We start from the raw sequence: 21,684 nt of genomic DNA, 5'->3' as shown, positions 1-21,684 counted from the left end.
CCGCCATCTCTTTGGAAAAGGCCGCCACGAGCTGGGAGTGGGCGGACGCGATCTGGGCATGGACGGGCTCCGTCGTTGCAAGGTATGCGGCGGAGGAACGGACGGCTGCTCGAACGCTCTCGGTGATTGCCAGCTCTTCGGCCGTGGGTCGCCGACCGTTGTCGGAGAAGCTTCGTTCGATTTGTGCGTTGACCGCCAGGAGCTGGGCGTGGGCGGCCTCGACATCGTCGTGGGCGGCCTCCATCAGGGCTAAGGCCGCCGCTGCGGAACGGACAGCTATTGTGCCGCTCTCGACAGTTGTTATCCCCAAGCCAGATGTTGCTGCCGCCACCTGAGAAGCAACAGCGGCCGTTTGGGCTGCCATGGCCGCCCGGTCGTAGATTGCGGCCGCGCTCATGCACCTTGTTAGCACGCGCATGGCGGTTGCGGCCGCGCTCTCACCGGAGTGGGCCACCGAAGTTGCCCTCATGACGCGGGTCCACGTGCCCATCTTTCACCGGCGACGATTGAACGATGAAATGATATTTGGGGAGCGAGCTAGTGTGCTTGAGACGCCGGCTGTGGACTGTAGCCGAGCACCTTCTCGCGTAAGCCATAGGTGTACTATACACCAACGGTGCTCCAAGATATTTTGTGCTGCATCTCACACGGTTGGTGATAATAAACTGTGTGCGATCTACTTAATTTTTCATCTTGATTTGAATTACATAATGGGGTCACAACGGCAATGGACGGTGTTTGAATTGCTAGACCTTTTATCTGGAGTGAACATGCAACTATATGTGTGTCGTAAAAGAATTGGAATTATTCAGGGTTCATTTGAACATTTTATACATTAAATTGATTTTCTAGCCATTTCAGGTGCAGAATTCAAAATTAAACTACATGCACATGCTTCGGTGCACCAACATGGGTTGTAAAATCATATATGTGTCCATGGATTTATGCTTATCTCGCATGCAAGAAATGGGGATGAAATTCGAACACCACGACACCGTGGCTCTCCGGCAAACGTCGACGTACTTGCTTTTGTAATTCTAGTAAATCCAAAATTTGTCCAAAATTCATGAAACTTGGCATGCTATCATGGAGCGGCATCAACATGCCGTGATAAAAATTTTGTCCCATTTGGGGCAGGTTTGGGTATAAGCTTCTCATAAACCAGAGCTTCTCACAACAAGTGTGATGGTTTTGGTAGGGAATGTTTCACCTTTCTGGACGAAATTATATCTGTTGCCTCTTCTCGATTTCAAATTTTTTCCTAGTGTCAACATCGAACAACAGGAGTGTTGTGTCAATTTTTAGGAATTTTCAGGGTTCGCTTGGACATTTCTATACATTAACTGAGTTTTCTATGCATTCATGTGCATAATTCAAATTTAAACTACAGGCACATGCTCTAATGCATATAAATTAGTTGAAAATTTAAATATGTATCCTTGGTTGCCTGCTTAGGTCCCATGCAAGAAATGGGAATGAATGTACCCTGCCACCGTCACTCGGCCGCAAACATTGAGATACCTGGTTTTTAAATTCTAGTAAATCCAAAACTCGTTTGAAATTCATGAAACTTGGCATGCTATCATGGAGCGGCATCAACATGCCGTGGTAAATTTTGTCCCATTTGGGGCAGGTTTGGGTATATGCTTCTCACAAACCAGAGCTTCTCACAACAAGCATGATGGTTTCGGTAGGGAACGTCCCACCTTTGGGGACGAAACGATATCCATTGCCTCTTATTGCTTCCAAAATTTTCTCATGTCAACATAGAACAACAGGAGTGTTGTGTCAATTTTTGTGATTTTTGGGGTTCGTTTGGACATTTTTATGCATTAACTGAGTTTTCAATGCATTTATGTGCATAATTCAAATTTGAACTACATGCACATGCTCCAGTGCATATAAATTGGTTGAAAAATCAAATCTGTGTCCTTGGGTGCATGCTTAGGTCCCATGCAAGAAATGGGAATGAATTTCAAACACCAGGGCACCGTTGATTGCCGGCAAAACATTGAGATGCCTGGTTTTTAAATTCTAGTAAATCCAAAACTCGTCTGAAATTCATGAAACTTGGCATGCTATCATGGAGCGGCATCAACATGCCGTGGTAAATTTTTTGTCCCATTTGGGGCAGGTTTGGGTATATGCTTCTCACAAACCAGAGCTTCTCACAACAAGCATGATGGTTTCGGTAGGGAACGTCCCACCTTTGGGGACGAAACGATATCCATTGCCTCTTATTGCTTTCAAATTTTTCTCGTGTCAACATAGAACAACAGGAGTGCTGTGTCAATTTTTGTGATTTTTCGGGGTTCGTTTGGACATTTTTATGCATTAACTAAGTTTTCAATGCATTTATGTGCATAATTCAAATTTGAACTACATGCACATGCTCCAGTGCATATAAATTGGTTGGAAAATCAAATCAGTGTCCTTGGGTGCATGCTTAGGTCCCATGCAAGAAATGGGAATGAATTTCAAACACCAGGGCACCGTCGATTGCCGACAAAACATTGAGATACTTTATTTTTAAATTCTAGTAAATCCAAAACTCGTCTGAAATTCATGAAACTTGGCATGCTATCATGGAATGGCACCCGACATGCTGTGGTATTTTTCGTGTCCATTTTGAGAGAAGGCGCACTTGAATAATGATAGCCAACAAAGGCATTTTGAAAAAATAGCTACCACTTTAATATCTCAAACGTTTGTATAATTCAAACCGTGTGCGTTCTGTTAACCATTCACGTGACGCCACATGTCTTGGTTTTAATGGCTGTAGGAGGTGCCGTGCGGACAACTGCTTGACCTTGACTGAACACGAGGCGTGCGAGTGCAGTCCGGTGTGCAGGCTGACCGAGAGGCGTGCAAGCTGTCCTCCAATGCACAAGCTCACCGGGAAGCGTGCGAGCTGTACGCTATGCAGGCTCACTGGGAAGCGAGCCCTTTAACTTCCATGGCCGCCCGCCTTCCTCTCCGTGCGCGTCCCCCCCTCAGCGGCATGGGACGCCGCCGTCGAATGCTACCTCTCAGCGTCGCCAGCTGCCGTCCCCCCACCCATCGTCCCCGGGACGACATGATGCAAAGTGATAGCAGGATTTGTGCATCACTTCAACGCAAACGGTTCTTTTGGATGACCCGTGTGCAACCACTTACAAACAATTTGGTGCGATTTGCATATGTCATATTGGGTATGTTACCAGTTGTCAAACTGGAAAGATTGACATTTGTTGATCTAGTAACATTGCCATTTGTCAACCTTGTAACACTGTGATTTTTCAAGATATGAAGCTAAAAATCACTAGCAGTATCTAATTTTTGCAACTAAAATTCAGTAATTAAGCATAGATTTCATTCATAGATTAAGCAGTCATTCTTAATTTAGTACAAACAGTTCAACTCGACAGCTGAACCGACCAAACTTTTCCCCAATTGTTGCCAACCACGTACTGAAATAGCTAGTTCAACTATATATACTAGCTAATTTTTAGTACGTTGTACAGTTCCACCACATCTATAGTCAGATGAACTGAACAAAATAGCCCCTAAATACTACTACTACTTCGGAGGGGCTTTGTACTACTTCCGTCTGCCTCTCCTCTGCCGAGCGCGCTCAGTAAGAGGCGAAGGAGGAGGAGCCTACCGACGAGCTGGGCAACCGCAATACGGTGCCTGCCGCTGTTGCAGCTTCAGCGACGCTCACCTCGCACGCCCTCTGCCGCTCCAGACGACCCCTCTCGAAGTGGTGGTTCTCCTCGTAGATCTCCTGATTCCTCGCCTCTAAGGCGGCGTGTGCCGCAGCCACAGCGGCGGTAAGGCTCTTTGCATGCTCGACGAGGCGCTCCTCCTCCTCCCGCAGGAACTCGGTGTAGCGCACAAGGTCGCTGATGCACATGCGGGCATCCACCTCCGCCTCCCGCCTTCGAGCGGCGGTGGTGGAGTGGGTGATGACCCCGACGGTCGATGGTGGGCTGGCGGCCATGGCGGCCGACGACAGGGTGGTGGCCACGAACACTACCTCCCGCATTCGGGCCACGGTGGCGGAGCGGGTGATGGCCACGGTGGCCGGCAGTGGGGTGGCGGCCACGATGGCCACCTCCCACCTTCGGGCCACGGCGGCGGAGCGAGTGATGGCCCTGACTTTCGACGGTGGTGTGGCAGCAACGGCGGCCGGCAACAGCTGCCGACGGGCACCAGCGGCGGAGCATGTGGTGGGTGTTCCGCGGACACCCAACAGGGGCGCCATGCGCACTACACTACGCCGGGGACTGCGCCGTCGCCGAGGTGTAGCCTCCCAGCTGGAGCCATCCTCTGATGACGGCGGAGTGGCTGAGCGATGACGACGGACCGGTGCCATTGGCGATTGTGGGAGAAGCAGACGAGATAAGCTACAGGGAGGGAGGGGAAAATGCGACGCAGGACTCACTGGCCGTGAGGGTTTTTATAGCAGTCCAGTAAGCATTGGGATTTTGGGGGATTTCACCGAGTCGGGCAGGAAGCTTGCGCAGGAACTTGCGAGGTTGCGCGGGAACGGGCTCACCAACGATTCGTTAGCGCCACCGTTTGGCCAAAAGAACGCCCCCGCACACTGCGCAAGCTTGCGTTGGTAAGCCGTCTGCGGCAGCGGGGTGACAAGACGTGCGAGAGGAGGACGAAAGGCCATGTACACATACGGTTAATAAAAAAATGCTTGCGATTTAATTACCTACTATACCCCGTCCTGGTTTATAAGTATGATTTAACTAATAAAATACGAATGCATGTCGCCAAAGATTATATAGTTGGATTCGTATTTGAACATAGTTTCCAATTATATAATTTTTATAACATGCATTAACATTTTGTTGGTTAAATTTGAGGGCAAAGTATGGCACAAAATATAAAGAGGACTATAGACTAGACGGAAGTAGTAGCACACGGCCGCTCTCTACACAGCGACGCAACTGTCAGTCGGCTTGTAGGCGACCATTTCCTGCGTGTTCAAATGCTCTATGCGTGTGGTTGCTTGCGGTTCAGGCGGCCGCGGCACGCTCTGCTCTCGCGTCCCTCTGGGTGCTCTGCCCTCGTCCCTCCACGCGCGCTGCCAGTGTTTGGGGCCGGCGCACGATCACGCACGTTCGTGTGCATGCGGTTGCGCCTTGCGCGGCGCGACGATGCAGTTACCCGCTGTAAAAATTGCCATGCGGACGCGTCGAGAATCCACGCTACCCGACCCCCTTTTATTCCTGCGGCCATTTACCTTCATCTCTCATCTCACGCGACACAATAAGCACACCCATGAGGACACATACAGAGAGGACATCCAGCGGTTCCACTGGCGCTCCCCGTGGCTCCAATGGCGCTCCCAGTGGCCGACAACGACAACAGCGGGTAGTTCACCACGCAACATGTCATGGACACCCACGTGAGGGGGAAGGCTCTCTCGGTGGTGTACACGAATGATCCGGTCTCGGTGGAGAGCTCCATCCAAACTATGGAGCAGTTCCTTGCCGAGGACAAGTACGAAGTGGTCGGCTTCGACCTCGAGTACACCATGGGTCATGATGGGCACGATCAGAAGGTTGTCGTCACCCAGTTGTGTGTGCAACATGACGTCCTCGTCTACCACTACCACCTGGCTACAACGCCTTGCGAGCATTTCTCCAGGTTTATCAACAACTCCGACTACAGTTTCGCTGCGGTGGACACCACCAACGATCTAAAAGCGCTCAAGGTTTTGGGCTTGAAATGCCTGAATCTTGTCAACATCCAGCGCGACTACAAGGTTTGGGGCAGCGACAAAAACAAATTGAACTCCCTGGTTGACCTCGCCTCGGCCATCGTCGACCCCTACTACATGAAGATGAAGAATGAGAGCAATAAGGACAGGAACGCCTGGCACAGTGTGTGGCATGAGAGACTGGATGAACAACATGTCAAGTACGCGGCCATGGACGCGTACACAAGCTACGAGATGTACAGGCAGATCGTTGACATGAGGAACTGTCTTCTTCCTGACCCAGACGAGGGATCGAGCCACATAGCAATGGCGGGAGCGTCACAAGAAGTAGATGACTAGACGATCATTTCTCCTACTTTAGAATGCATGCAATTGTTTATTGAGGTGTGTGTGAATGATCTGTATTAGTCACTTATGTAATTGGATGTTTATTTTCTACAAGTGCTTGCCACAGAACTAGTTAAGGGTTTCAACGGTGCAAAAGTTCTGAAAAATTCTGAAAAAAATACTGAACCAACACACCTATAATATAACATAATCCAACAGAGGGATTAAAAAAATACGACCGTATGTGTCCTGGACAAAAACAACAAATAGTTCAGTATATATTTATGTCGCAGTGAGCTGAAATGCTTATTACTTTTGCCGAGGACACATAGATGCATATTTTGACAATCCCTTCATTGGATCATCTTATTACATTAGAGAGATACTCCCATATTTATTTCATATTTTTTTATAACTTTTAAACCGTTAAAAGTTTAGCAACCCTTAACTAGTTCTGTGGCAAGCTATGATAGACACAGTTTTACCTACATATATATATACACACACACATACATACATACATACATACATAAACACTATTCTGATCACAACCTGAACTGCCTGAGTAACACGCCTGAACTTCCCTCTGTACGAACCCGACCTTCGGGCTATCTTCACAACCGTGGCTTCCCCCATGAGTTTTTTTTGGTTAGTCGTGTTCTATATAATGTTAGTGTAATCTAGAAACATTTTTTAGCAACTAAATATTGGTTTTAAATAGGAATCTCGCTCTTTGGCAGATTTTGTTCTCGCTCGTGATGAACTTGCGTTTTTTGCAATTTTACTCACCGAGTTGTTCGACCTGAACTTCTTCTAGTGCTAGGTTGAACTTCAGCCAACATTGCCCAAATGAGGCTTGCGATATACCGTTGGAAAGCTATGGACACCAGTATCATGACCCAAGTTAATTTTTTGGCAAAATGTAAGCAGTTTAAGAGCAGTTTTGAAAATCGTTTTTTCTTCATACAAAAAACGTGAATCGTATCTTCGATCGCATTTCTAAACTGTTTATCGGAATGAGGCAAATGATATGGCGTTGGAAAGCTGCTGTAAAACCGCTCTTTCCACATGTTGAAAGTTTTCTCAAATTCCTTATGGTTAAAGAGTAATTTGGAAAATCATAAAATTTCGCAAACCGAACAGCCGAGTTCGTATTTTTGATGTCATTTCTAAACGGCCAATCCAATTAAGGCAAATGATATGGCGTTGGAAAGCTTATGAAAATGCGCTACTTTCTCTTGTTGAAAGTTTTTTCTAATTTTGAACGGTTTAAAAGTAATTTAGAAAACGGTATAAGTTCCACCGAGTTCATATTTTCGAGCTAATTTTTTAACCTTACGTCCGAATGCAGCAAATGATATGGCGTTGGAAAGCTTGAGGAAATGCGAAACTTTTGGTATATATCATTTCTCCCAATTCATTACGGTTTTATGTCATTTTTTAAAATGGCTAAAAACGTATTTTCGCTGTAATTTTTAGAACTTTTATCGGAATGGGGCAAATAATATACCGTTAAAAAGCTACGAAAAATGTGAAACTTTTTCATGCTGATGATTTTCTCTAATTCCTAGCCATTTTCATGTAATTTCGAAAACGACAGGATCATTCATTCTGCCTTTATCGCGAAACAGATTCTTCAAAAATGCACCGCGTGAAAAACTTGAACTTCTCGGCATGTGTACTTGAACTTCACTCTGTTTTTTCATGTGCTTTTCTTGCTCGTAGCTCTTCATCCACTGCTCGTAGCTCTCCATCCACTCACTGGAATTGAGCAAGTGATATACCGATGGAAAGCTGTTGTAAACACGCAACTTTCCCGTGTTGATCATTTTTTCATACTCGCGACGATTTTAAATGTTTTTCATCTGAAATTCATTTAGTGTAGTTGGTGAACTTCCTGCTGTTTTCACGTTGAACTTCTGTGACATATTTTCGTTTGTAATTTTGTCATCCATTTTGTCAGTGTTACACAAATGATATTCTTTTTGTACAAACCTGTCTCACAATATTTTTTAACTTTCTCCGTGCGAGGACTTGAACTTACACAAATGATATTCCTGCCGTTTTGAAATAAATTAGAAAATGACGAGATCATGATTTCTGCCTTCATCGCGAATGGAAATGCACTGCGTGAAGTAGTTGAACTTCTCGGGCATGTCTGTTTGAACTTCACTCTGTTTTTGACGTGTTGTTTTTTGCAATGCGTGAAGTAGTTGAACTTCTGGGGCAAGTCTGTTTGAACTTCACTCTCTTTCACTTTATTGTATTTTTCTTATATGAAATACACACCATGTAGTACGTGAACTTCCGGTTGTTATCACTTTTCAACTTCTCTCTGGTTTGAGAGAATTATTTTAAAACACAAAAAATAACATATTTTGTATGTATTTTGGACATCTAAATACACGGTGAACCTCTCTCACAAGAATTTTTAAACTTTTCCTCGCCGAGCACTTGAACTTCTGCCAACCATTTTTTCTGTTTATGAGTTATTTTTAAAAGTGCAAAAAATGGCATTGTGTTTTTTATTTTTTGAACATGTAAATCCTAGGTTCAAATAAACTCCGAACTTCTCTGTTATTTCAATTTGAACTTCACTTTTCATATTTTGATTAAAGAATTGTATTCTATTTTTATACGAAAAAATCAAACATGGAAATACGAGGTGAACCTCTCTCGCAAGAATTTTTGAACTTCCCTGGACAGAGCACTTGAACTTCTTTCAACAAACCTTTTATGCTTTTATTTTTCTATATTTTTTATTCTCACCTGAAATGCATTCCTTGCAGTACTTGAACTTCTCGTCGTTTTCACTATGAACTTCTGTCGCATTTTTGTGTGTACGTCGAATTGCACGGAATTGAAGTTCGGACGTCATTTTCTTGCCATTTTAAAACATGTAATTGGAGGTCGGACGTCCCGCAATATAAATTCTGAACCGTGCACGAAGGTGCACGTGAACTTCTTGCAACAAATCTGATGATTTTATAGACATTGAACTGATCTATCTTTTTTATTTGAACTTCATTGTGTATTTTTAGAAATGTGGACATTGGAGGTTTTTCAGAAACATCGAACTTCTTCCTTATTTGAAATTGAACTTATTGATTTTATTCTTTAGTAACTAGAAAAATCCAATTTTTTAAATATAATATCAAACTGCTACGCTTCTTTCCAAATTAACTTCCTGGTTTTATTCTCTAGTAACGTGAAAACCTGAGTTTTTTTATATACATCGAACCACTCCATTTTTCAAATTGAACTTCTTGGTTTTAATCTTTTGAGGAAAATCTGAGTTTTTATAAACATCAAACAACTTCAAACTTTTAATTTAGGGCTTCTTGGTGTTATTCATTAGTAACAGGAAAAGTCCTAGTTATGTAATAAATATTGAACTACTCGATTATTTAAAGTTGAACCTCTATGTCTTTTAATTGGGAATACACATTTTTACAAGAAAAAAAATAGTACGTGGCCACTGAGAAGAAACGTTGAATTGCTTCGTTATTTTAATTTGAACTTCTTGGTTTAATTTGTTATTAATGGGGAAAATCCTTTTTCTTTATAAACATAGAACCACACCTTTTTTTTAATTTGAACTTCTAGTGCTTTTAGAACGGGAAAAAATATTATTTTGAAATGTTCCTCTTTTTAATTTGAACTTCTCTGTTTTTTTCAAAAAGGGGAAAATCTGTTTTTATAGAGATGTTTGAAGTACCTTTTTTATTTGAACTTCTTGCTCATTCTTTTGAACTTCCAGAATTTTAAATTATCAGCATCCTCATAAGTTTTTGTAAACCTCTTTTTTTTTAGTGCAATGTAATATTGCACTTTAATATTCTATTTAAAAAGATTAGTTTTTTCTTTTATTTTAATTTGAACTTCTTCATTTTATTCTTTAGTAACGAGAAAAAATCTGAGGTTTTTATAAAGTTTGAACTTCTCTGCTTTTTTAATTTGAACTTCTTTGTTTTATTATTAGAAAAATATGGTTTTTAAATAAGCATCAAACCATCTTTTTTGAATTAAACTTCATACTTATATTTTTCGTAGAAAACCGAGGTGTCGAGGAGATCACCACACATGACTAGATAGTGGAGTGCAAGTGAAGCAACCTTTCTCTTTAGAACTCAACAACGAGAACTTCGAAAAGCAAAACAAATTGAACTTCAGAAAGGGAAACAAACTGAACATCATAGGGCTCTACAACCTTTCTCATCGTGTTTTTCTCTTTTTTCAAAATAAAGATATTACTGTACATCAAAGTGTTTACTTCTATAGTTGGAAATAGAAAATTTATGTTCAGAGGGAAGAAAATATAACTTAGTGTTTTGTTCTAGAGAAAACAATTTTTTTTAGTCATAAACACAAGCAGCTTTAGAGAGCATACTTTTTTGTTCTTATTGGATAGGAATTTCGAACTTCTGCAATTGGCGTGTTTGAACTTACAGATATTCTTTCTTTTTTGCATAGAATCAAACATGTGATTACGCAATATTACAAATAAGAAACATCAAGCCATGGGTTCTTGTTCGCATCTAGGAAAAAAATACTTGCAATCAAGCATGTACATGAATTTGTTCCGATGAAATCGCCTCTATCAGAAAGAGAGAGACAGGAGAGTGAGAGAGAGTAGTGCAGCCGTGAGGAGTAACACAGGAGTTCCGCCAGCGGGCCCAGGAGGCGGAGGTGCAGCAGGGGACCTCCTCCGATGAAATCCGATAGTATGTGATGAATCGCGCCGTTGCGAGCAGGGAGTTGGGGCAGAGGCGTGGAGCGCCGGGCCAGGCCGGAGAATGTGGCGGCGTTACCTGGAGACAGAATACAGGTTTGAGAACACATGAATGCACAGGGCAAAAAATTCAGAAAAATGATCAAGAATAAAAAGAACACAATCATCCATTATGCAAAACAAGACATGGCATCAAGATTTTAGAAGAAAAGTAGAAGCAATTCATCCCGTGATAGTGCTGGACTTGGGCAACAAACACCAACAGAAAGAGAGATGGAGCAGCATCAACAATATACACATGAGAGAGATTTAGAACAGCGACAGTAGCTTAGATGAATATCAAACCGCCACGCCCTGCTTCTCCTGTCGACGCCCTGCCCCATCTGCAGTGATCTGCATCTTCTTCCTCCTCCTAACCACCACCACCACCAGCGGTGGTCACTACACCACCACCAGCGGATGTCACCGGCGAGGCACATACAAAGAAGAAGAGCGAGAGGATCTCGCAGCCACTGCAGGAGGTGGAAGAGGAGCGGGACGCGGTGACCGAGAGATGCATCGAACACTATGGGCTCCGCACAGGCGGCGCGACCATCACCTGTACCGGTGGATCCGGGAGAGGGTCGCGGAGGTGCGCGTTGTGGATTTGGCAGCAGGGCAAAGGGAGGGACGGGCGCGCGTCGCCATGGCGCAGCACGCGAATGGGGGCGGCGGCTCCGGTGGCCAGCAGCGGGTGGGGCGTTGGGGCGAGCGGGCCGGCGGTATTAGGTGCGTCGGGGACGGGGGCGGCGGTGGGAGGCGCCTCGGGCCGAGGAGTGGGATGGGCGGCGACGGGTGGCGCGCTTGGGCCGAGGGGACGGCGGCAGGAGGTGCTCTGGAGCCAGGGCGGCGGCGGGAGGAGGTGCGCCGGAGCCAGGTCGGCGGCGGCGGCGGGAGGATGGGGCAGAGCCCAGACGTGGTGCGAGAGCGAGAGGTGGTGGTGGTTGGGAAGTTCGTGGGGTGGGGAGTGGGCCGGTTGAAGGGGCTGGATGGGACCGGTCAGGTTTCTTTGTTTTGCGTTTTCGGGAGTTCGGGAACATCCCGTCTGGCCCGCGCGTCGTGATTCAAATAACTATTCTGATCCCAGAAGTAGAATAGTGCTACTTTATATATATAGACACATGTTATTCTACTGTAGACAGAGCAAATCACACGGCTTATTAGCAGCAATCGTCTATGTTATTATTGGTCTTCGCACACATTTCTGATTACGGACCTGTTTGCCGTGTATCACACACATCTTGTTCAGTTGAACCATTTTCATTGTGTTGCCTAATCACACACAGTTCATCCTAGTGAACCGTATGCTATATATCGCACACGCCTTCATCTGGCTGCCCGTTTCTTTTGTTCCTCCTCATCTCAAATAGTTAATTGAACTGAACTGTATGCCCTGCATCGCACACGCAACTAAAATCTAAACCGTGTTAGATGCATCCGTCATCGCAAACGTTTTGCACCTTTTTTGACGGGTTTTTTACACCACCGTTTGGGATTATGGCATCGCACACAGTTTCGTCCAAGGGTCTCTGATCGTAGTGTCGCGTTTGGACCATCCTGCAGTAGTGAATAGTAAAAGTTGAAATTTTTCCAATAGAATTGATACTATGAACTTGAGGTTGTTTCTTTGGAAAGTGTACCGTATGCTCATTACCATTAACATGAAAAGTGACATTGCCTTTGTTGCAATCAACAACAGCCCCTGCAGTATTCAAAAAGGGTCTACCAAGGATGATCAACATACTGTCGTCCTCGGGAATATCAAGAATAACAAAGTCCTTTAAGATAGTAACGTTTGCAACCACAACAGGCACATTGATAACCCACAAGTGTAGGGGATCGCAACAGTTTTCGAGGGTAGAGTATTCAACCCAAATTTATTGATTCGACACAAGGGGAGCCAAAGAATATTCTCAAGTATTAGCAAATGAGTTGTCAATTCAACCACACCTGAAAAACTTAATATCTGCAGCAAAATATTTAGTAGCAAAGGTGTATGGAAGTAGCGGTAATGGTGGCAAAATTAACAGTAGTAGTTTTGTAGCAATCATAACAGTGGCAACGGAAAAGTAACTAAGCAAAGATCAATATGAAACGGGCTCGTAGGCAATGGATCAATGATGGATAATTATGTCGGATAGCATTCACCATGCAACAGTTATAACACAGGGTGACACAGAACTAGCTCCAATTCATCAATATAATGTAGGCATGTATTCCGAATATAGTCATACGTGCTTATGGAAAAGAACTTGCATGACATCTTCTGTTTCACCCTCCCGTGGCAGCGGGGTCATATTGGAAACTAAGGGATATTAAGGCCTCCTTTTAATAGAGTACCGGACCAAAGCATTAGCACTTAGTGAATACATGAACTCCTCAAACTACGGTCATCACCGGGAAGTGTCCCGACTATTGTCACTCCGGGGTTGCCAGATCATAACACGTAGTAGGTGACTATAACTTGCAAGCTAGGATCAAGAACACAAATATATTCATGAAATCATAATAGGTTCATATCTGAAATCATGGCAATCGGGCCCTAGTGACAAGCATTAAGCATAGCAAAGTCATAGCAACATCAATCTTAGAACACAGTGGATACTAGGGATCAAACCCTAACAAAACTAACTCGATTACATCGTAGATCTCATCCAACCCATCACCGTCCAGCAAGCCTACGATGGGATTACTCACGCACGCGGTGAGCATCATGAAGTTGGTGATAGAGGATGGTTGATGATGACGATGGCGACGATTTCCCCTCTTCGGAGCCCAAAACGGACTCCAGATCTGCCCTCCCAAGGACGAACAGGAGGTGGCGGTGGCTCCGTGATACGTCCATTTTGCATCATGTTTTCTTACTGTTATTTATAATTTTTCTATCCATAATAATGCTTTTTGGATTAATTCTAATGCCTTTTCTCTCATAATATGCAAGGTATACACAAAGAGGGAGAATCCCGACACCTGGAAATCTGGACCTGAAGAAGCTACGCCAGGCTACCTATTCTGCACAACTCCAAATAAGCTGAAACTTCACGAGGATTTTTTATGAAACATTTAAGAATTATTGGAGCAAATAACTACCAGAGGGGGCCCACCAGGTGGGCACAACCCACCTGGGCGCGCCAGGGAGCCTAGGCGCGCCCTGGTGGGCTGTGCTCACCTAGGACCACCTCCGGTGCCCATCTTCTGGTACATAGGTCATTTTGACCTAGAAAAAATAAAGAGAGGACTTTCAGGACGGAGCACCGCCGCCTCGAGGCGGAACTTGGGTAGGAGCACTTTTGCCCTCCAGTGGAGCAATTCCGCCGGGGGAACTTCCCTCCTGGAGGGGGAAATCATCGTCATCATCATCAACAACAACTCTCCCATCTTGGGGAGGGCAATCTCCATCAACATCTTCAACAACACCATCTCATCTCAAACCCTAGTTCATCTCTTGTGTTCAATCTTGTTTCCGGAACTATAGATTGGTGCTTGTGGGTGACTAGTAGTGTTGATTACATCTTGTAGTTGATTACTATATGGTTTATTTGGTGGAAGATTATATGTTCAGATCCAATATGCTATTTAATACTCCTATGATCATGAGCATGTTTATCATTTGTGAGTAGTTACCTTTGTTCTTGAGGTCACCGGAGAAATCATGTTGCAAGTAATCATGTGAACTTGATATGTGTTCGATATTTTGATAGTATGTATGTTGTGATTCCCTTAGTGGTGTCATGTTAACGTCGACTACATGACACTTCACCATATTTGGGCCTAAGGGAATGCATTGTGGAGTAGCAATTAGATGATGGGCTGCGAGAGTGACAGAAGCTTAAACCCCAGTTTATGCGCTATTCCGTAAGGGACCGATTGGATCCAAAACTTTAATGCTATGGTTAGAATTTATTCTTAATACTTTTCTCGTAGTTGCGGATGCTTGCGGGAGGGTTAATCATAAGTAGGAGGTTTGTTCAAGTAAGAACAGCACCTAAGCACCGGTCCACCCACATATCAAATTATCAAAGTAGCAAACACAAATCGAACCAACATGGTGAAAGTGACTAGATGAAAATCTCGTGTACCCTCAAGAACGCTTTGCTTATCGTAAGAGACCATTTTAGCATGTCCTTTACCTCAAAAGGAATGGGCTACCTTGCTGCACTTTTTCTACTACTATCGTTACTTGCTCGTTACAAATTATCTTGCTATCAAACTACTCTGCTACTTACAATGTTAGCCCTTGCAGACATTACCTTGCTGAAAAGCACTTGTCATTTCCTTCTGCTCCTTGTTGGGTTCGACACTCTTACTTATCAAAAAGAGCTACAATTGATCTCCTATACTTGTGGGTCATCAAGGCTATTTTCTGGCGCCATTGACGGGGAGTGAAGCGCCTTTGGTAAGTTGAATTTGGTAAGGAAACATTTATATAGTGTGCTAAAATTTAAGTCACTTGTTGCTATGGAAAACAATCCTTTGAGGGGTTTGTTTGGGGTATCTTCACCTCGACCGGAACCACAATTAGCTACCCCTCAACCTACTGCACCTACTTAAAATATTGAATATGAAATTCTTTCGGGTATGATAGAACAACTGCTAGCTAATCCTTATGCAGGAGATGGAACCGAACATCCTGATATGCACTTGATATATGTAGAACAAATTTGTGGATTGTTCAAGCTTGCAGGTTTACCCGGAGATGATGTTATGAAGAAGGTTTTCCCTTTATCTTTGAAGGGAAAAGAATTGGGATGCTATAGGCTATGCGATGATATTGGATCTTGGAATTGGAATCGTTTGAAATTGGAGTTCCGCCAAAAAAATTATCCTATGCATCTAGTTCATCGTGATCGGAATTATATATATAATTTTTGGCCTCATGAAGGAGAAAGTATCGCTCTAGCTTGGGGGAGGATTAAGTCAATGTTATATTCATGCCCCAATCATGAGCTCTCAAGAGAAATTATTATCCAGAATTTTTATGCTCGGCTTTCTCTAATGATCAAACCATGCTTGATACTTCTTGTGCTGGTTCTTTTATGAAGAAGACTATTGAATTCCGGTGGGATCTTTTGTAAAGAATTAAATGCAAATCTGAAGATTGGGAACTCGATGAAGGTAAAGAGTCAGGTATTAAAATTAAATATGATTGTGTTAAATCATTTATGGATACCGATGCTATTCAAAACGTTAGCACTAAGTATGGACTTGACTCTGAGATAGTAGCCTCGTTTTGTGAATCATTTGCTACTCATGTTGATCTCCCTAAAGAGAATTGGTTTAAATATCACCCACCTATTAAAGAAGAAATTAAAGGACTGGTACCAGTTAAAGAAGAAACTATACTCTACAATGTTGATCCAGTTGTTCCTACTGCTTATATTGAGAAACCCCCTTTTCCTGTTAGGATAAAGGGACATGCTAAAGTTTCAACTATGGTTAACAAAAGCTATGTTAGAACACCTAAACCAGATGAAAAAATTAGGGTAGAACCTAATGTTGCTATGGTTAAAGATCTCTTGGAGGAAGATATAGATGGGCATGTTATTTACTTCTGTGCAGAAGCTGCTAGAATTGCTAAACCAGAAAAAGGGGATAAAAATAGACCAGTTCTTGGCATGCCTATCATTTCAGTTAAAATAGGAGATCACTATTTATCATGGTTTATGTGACATGGGTGCTAGTGTGAGTGCTATTCCTTACACTTTTTATCAAGAAATTAGGAAAGACATAGCACCTACAGAGTTAGAAGACATAGATGTTATTATTAAACTTGCAAATAGGGACACCATATCACCTTGTGGGATTATTAGAGATGTTGAAGTCTTGTGTGGGAAAATAAAATACCCTGCTGATTTTCTTATTCTTGGTTCTCCACAAGAAGACTTTTGTTCCATTATCTTTGGTAGACCTTTCTTCAATACAGTTAATGCTAAGATAGATTGTAAGAAACAAACTGTTGGTGTTAGCTTTGGTGACGAGTCTCATGAATGTGTTTTTTCCAAGTTTAGTAGAAAGCTTCATGAAAAAGAATTGCCTAGTAAAGATGAATTAATTGGTCTTGCTTCTATTGTTGTACCACCTACTGATCCATTAGAACAATATTTGGTAGACCATGAAAATGATTTACATATGAATGAAAGAAATGACATAGATAAAATTTTCTTCGAACAACGTCCTCTACTTAAACACAATTTGCCTATTGAAACTCTAGGAGGTCCTCCTCCACCTAAAGGTGATCTTGTGTTTGAATTAAAACTATTGCGAGACACTTTGTAATATGCTTATCTTGATGAAAAGAAGATATATCATGTTATTATTAGTGCTAACCTTTCAGAACATGAAGAAGAAAGATTATTGAAATTTCTAAGGAAGCACCGGGCTGCTATTGGATATACTCTTGATGATTTAAAGGGCATGAGTCCCACTCTATGTCAGCACAAAATTAATATGGAACCTGATGCTAATCCCGTTGTTCATCACCAACGTCGGTTAAATCCGAAGATGAAAGTAGTGGTAAGAACAGAAATATTAAAACTTCTGAAAGCAGGTATAATCTATCCTATAGCTGATAGTAGATGGGTAAGTCCTGTTCATTGTGTCCCTAAGAAAGGATGTATAACTGTTGTTCCTAATGATAAGAATGAACTTATTCCACAAAGAATTGTTACAGATTATAGAATGGTAATTCATTTCAGAAAATTAAACAAAGCAACTAGAAAATATCATTACCTTCTGCCTTTTATTGATCAAATGCTTGAAAGATTATCTAAGCACACACGTTTTTGCTTCCTTGATGGATATTTTGGTTTTTCACAAATACCTGTTTCTCAACCTGATCAAGAAAAGACCACTTTTACTTGTCCCCTTGGAACCTATGCTTACAGACGTATGCCTTTTGGTTTATGTAATGCACCTACTACCTTTCAAAGATGTATGACTGCTATATTCTCTGACTTTTGTGAAAATATTGTTGAGGTTTTCATGGATGACTTCTCTATTTATGGGAAGTATTTTGATGATTGTTTAAGCAATCTTGAGCGAGTTTTGCAGAGATGTGAACAAACAAATCTTGTCTTGAATTGGGAGAATTGCGACTTTATGGTTAATGAAGGCATTGTCTTGGGTCATAAAATTTCTGAAAGAGGTATTGAAGTGGACCAAGCTAAGGTTGACGCAATTTAGAAAATGCCATGTGTCGGTGTACAAAAATAGCGGTCCCTTTTTGCACCCCTTTACTTGTGCACGGGCAGTCACAGCCCCACGCCCCTAGCCACGCTTGGCGGGGCAGAGGGAGTAAAGGCACAAGACGACCAGACCAACGCCAAGCCGGAAACACAAAGAGCAGAAGGGCGAGGTGGACTCCCCCGGCAAGGCCCTTGCCGGGGCAGCCTCCACAGCCCCAGCAACAGCCTTGCCGGGGCAACTTGCCCAACACCAGCGGAGCCGCCACCCTTGAGCTCAAGAATTCCAACACCATTAACCACATTGGAACCAAGGCTCGGGAGGCATGCAGATCTTTGTGAAGACCAGAAGCATACAAGATCAGATGAGAATCAAAAGACGATGATCCTTGGCAAGATCCTTGCCGAGGGTACCCACGAGACCCCCGGCAAGATCCTTGCCAGGGACGACCACGACGCCACGGCAAGACCCTTGCCGGGGTCCCGGCAAGACCCTTGCCGGAGACATTCGCGAGGCCGCAGCCAGGACCACATCTGCCAAGGTTCCACCACCGTTCCCATGCAACTGCCAGCCCAACAACTAGGCGAGCACCTGCGTGGCGGCGTGCGGCCTCTAGGCCAATTCAGCAAGCACCTGCGTGGTGGCATGCAGATCTTCGTGAAGACCCTACCACCACGCCAACTCAGCAGCCTGCCACCTTACATGGCGCTGCATGCCTCGTTGGCCTGGACACGTGTCGGAGCAAGGCGGAGCGGCGACGGACGGGACGGGCCTCGTTACCGCCCCCGATAAAGCAAGAGGACACCTAAGTAGCGCATTTAATGCACTTTGTCCTGGAATGACAAGCGATAAGCTTGTGCATTGTATAGCTTTCCACCTCCTGTGTGCCACTGTGGCAGCCCCTTTGTCTATAAAAGGAGGCCCACGTCGTACTGGGAGAGGATTCGGATCTTTTGGACGACGCACGCACCGTAGCTAGTTCAAAAGCCCAAGAACACTCAAATATACACCAAAGCAGGACTAGGGTATTACGCATCCCCGCGGCCCAAACCTGGGTAAATGATCTTTGTGCTGGCTTCTAAACCCGCTCTTTGCACAACCTCGCGCCCGCCAATCGTAGAAGGGATTCCAGTGATCCCATAGGTGTCGTTTCCCCTGACATCTTTGGCGCGCCAGGTAGGGGGCGCAGTTGTGAAAATCTGGTCTAGTTGGTGCAGCGACTTCATCATGGTCGTCACTCCAAGGAAGAAGACGACCGAACGAGCGAGATCATCTACAGACACAACAACCGCCCGTGTGGCAACAGAAAAGCTAAGTCATGCGAAACTTTGAATAATTCCTTTATGTATAAGGTTATTCTCCTCGGAGATCGCGCTCTTTGTATGGAAAACCTGTACGCAATGGGGCCCTTCCGCTATTGGCAACACCTTCGTTCTGTTTCGAGTCCGCTCAACAGTTCGAACGACCGCGTCGAGATCGGCGGGGTGGCCTTCCGCTATTGGCAACGCTCTCATTCTGTTTCGAGTCCGTTCGACGGTTTGAGCGGCCGCGTTGAGAGCGGTAAGGTGGTTTGTCTGGCAGCAAGCACACCCGGCAGGCTATCGGGGATCCGTCCTTGAGGCGCCGCGGCTTGGGTTTACGCGCCGGCAAGCCTACCCAATTAATGTAGGGTGGACATACAAAGAGAGATCAAACAGGAAAATAACATGCATCGTTTCAAAGTACTGCAGAGTTATATTACATCAATTGTTGCTGCGGTTCTAACTAAAGATAAAAATTGTCTTCGTGGGCTGGCAGAACCAGGCCTGCGTCTTGGTGACGCGCCCCGCGAGGTCCACCTCCGCCTTGTCCACCGCCGCCATCCTGGACTTTGCTTTGTCCAGGCAGGCACGGTGAAGTGCCTGGAGCTTCTGGAAGTTGGCGCTCATGGCCCGCAGGAGCTCCTCCTCTTGGGAACCGCTGCCACCGGCGCTCGGCTTGTCAACAACCTCAAGCCTGGCGGCGGCGAGCACCTCATCATCAAACACCTCCCCCTCGGTGGGTGCCCTGGTGCTCGCCGTCCCTGGGAGGTGGACAAACAGGTCGTCGCTCACCTTCAGGTACTTGCCCAAGCCAGAGGCAGCGAAGGAGGAAGGTTGGTCGTCAACCACCCCCTCCCCAGCAGGCCCCGTGTCGGCCTCCTCAGCAGCGGCCTTGCCGGCCTCCCCGGCGGGCCCCTTGGCGGCATCCTCATTGGCGGTCTTGGCGGCCTCCTCAGCGGCGATCTTGTCCGCCTCGGCCTCGGCGTCCCTGGCGACCTCCTCGATGACGGTATCTGTTGAGGATATAGACCTTAGAGTCACCCGCCAGGAGGGGCCGGGTTACTCTAATGGTCATTGCCAGAAGCCCGACGCCAAGCTTAAAGACGGTGGGCCGAAGATGGGCTTAAGACCCGGATACGGCTTAAAAGCCCGTAGTTATAATCATTATTATGGTAGAACTTGTAGTGTAAGGCAAGAATAGTTGAGAGTCCGAGCCGGACACTCTTATGAGCCGGCCGGGACTCTGAGAGCTGCTGGGCGTCAGCCTCCCTATATAAAAGGAGGACCCGGCAGCGGTTTAGGGACAAGAACAATCTCATCGAGAGCCGGGCATAGTAGTTTAGCTCCTGGCGATCGTAACCCTAATCAATACCACCTCAAACTGGACGTAGGCTTTTACCTTCACCGTAAGGGGCCGAACCAGTATAAACCCTCGTGTTCCTTGTCCCGCCTTAACCCCTTCAAGCTTCCTAGCTGCGATGGCTCCACGACTAAGTCCTGGTTCGAGGACATCTGCCGTGACAATTCCACGACAGTTGGCGCCCACCGTGGGGCCAGCGCATGGTGGATTTGAGTTCTTGAAGGGCAGCTTCGAAGGGCTCAAGGGATACGCTGTGGGCCGGATGACCAAGAGTCGTCGCGGCAAGCTCTACATCGACGATGCAAACTGGGGTCCCGACGCCGGCTCAATTGAGTACGGGTACCGGGTCCCCTTCGGCGGAATTCATGTCTTCATTGGCAAGATTGGTGAGCCGGGCCCTGAGCCGGGTCTTTGCGCTGATCTCGTCGAAGCGGCTCAGCGTGCACGACCCACCCGGGCCCGGCCTGCCTTAAGGCATGCTTTTGTGGGGTGCATCCATGGAGGACTCTCTGATCGTTCTGGATCTGGTGATGAGACGGCCGCCGGCTCTGACGGCGAGTCGGCCACCGATGAGTCAAACTCGTTGTATTAACTTCAAGATGGCAGGCTCATGGGTTGTTCCGATGGTGACAGTATTCTGGACCTATTTGAGCCGCCAAGCCGGGTCGGAATCTTCATGGCCGGTGCGCAGCCTGTTCAGAACCCCGCTGCTGGAGCGGGAAACCCGGTGCCTTCTCCGGCTCAGGTGCTGATGGATCTCACGGACAAGATGATGGCCCTGTTAACCGCCACGGTTGAACCGGCGGATCAAGCTCAGCATGATGCGGAGGTGGCACAGTTAAAATTGGATCTAGTGAAAGCTAAGGAGGATCTTGCAGCGGAAGGGATCAGGATGGCTGCGGAGAGGGCGGCTCTCGATGCCCAAACTCAGTTGATCCAGGCGCAGTCCTTCCAACTCACGATGGATCAGAACGCGTCCAATGAGGTCATGAGAAGGAGGCATCAAAAGACCCAGTCTCGACTC

The 21,684-nt window shown here is 45.3% G+C and overlaps 1 protein-coding gene across 1 annotated transcript; it reads right to left on the bottom strand.

Annotated features, from left to right (window-relative positions):
- Positions 1-10,419: 10,419 nt before the first annotated feature.
- LOC123120338 (vegetative cell wall protein gp1) lies at positions 10,420-19,927 on the bottom strand. The gene is made up of 3 exons (XM_044540308.1): positions 19,805-19,927; positions 11,377-11,889; positions 10,420-10,857 (listed from the first exon to the last, which is right to left on the bottom strand). The coding sequence occupies exons 1-3, from the start codon at positions 19,925-19,927 to the stop codon at positions 10,606-10,608; spliced, it is 888 nt and encodes a 295-aa protein (XP_044396243.1). The 3' UTR covers positions 10,420-10,605.
- Positions 19,928-21,684: the final 1,757 nt, after the last annotated feature.

The sequence above is a fragment of the Triticum aestivum genome, chromosome 5D (assembly GCF_018294505.1).
Source record: "Triticum aestivum cultivar Chinese Spring chromosome 5D, IWGSC CS RefSeq v2.1, whole genome shotgun sequence".
In the NCBI taxonomy this organism is placed as follows: Eukaryota; Viridiplantae; Streptophyta; class Magnoliopsida; order Poales; family Poaceae; genus Triticum; species Triticum aestivum.
This window is presented reverse-complemented; position numbering and strand designations above follow the sequence as displayed.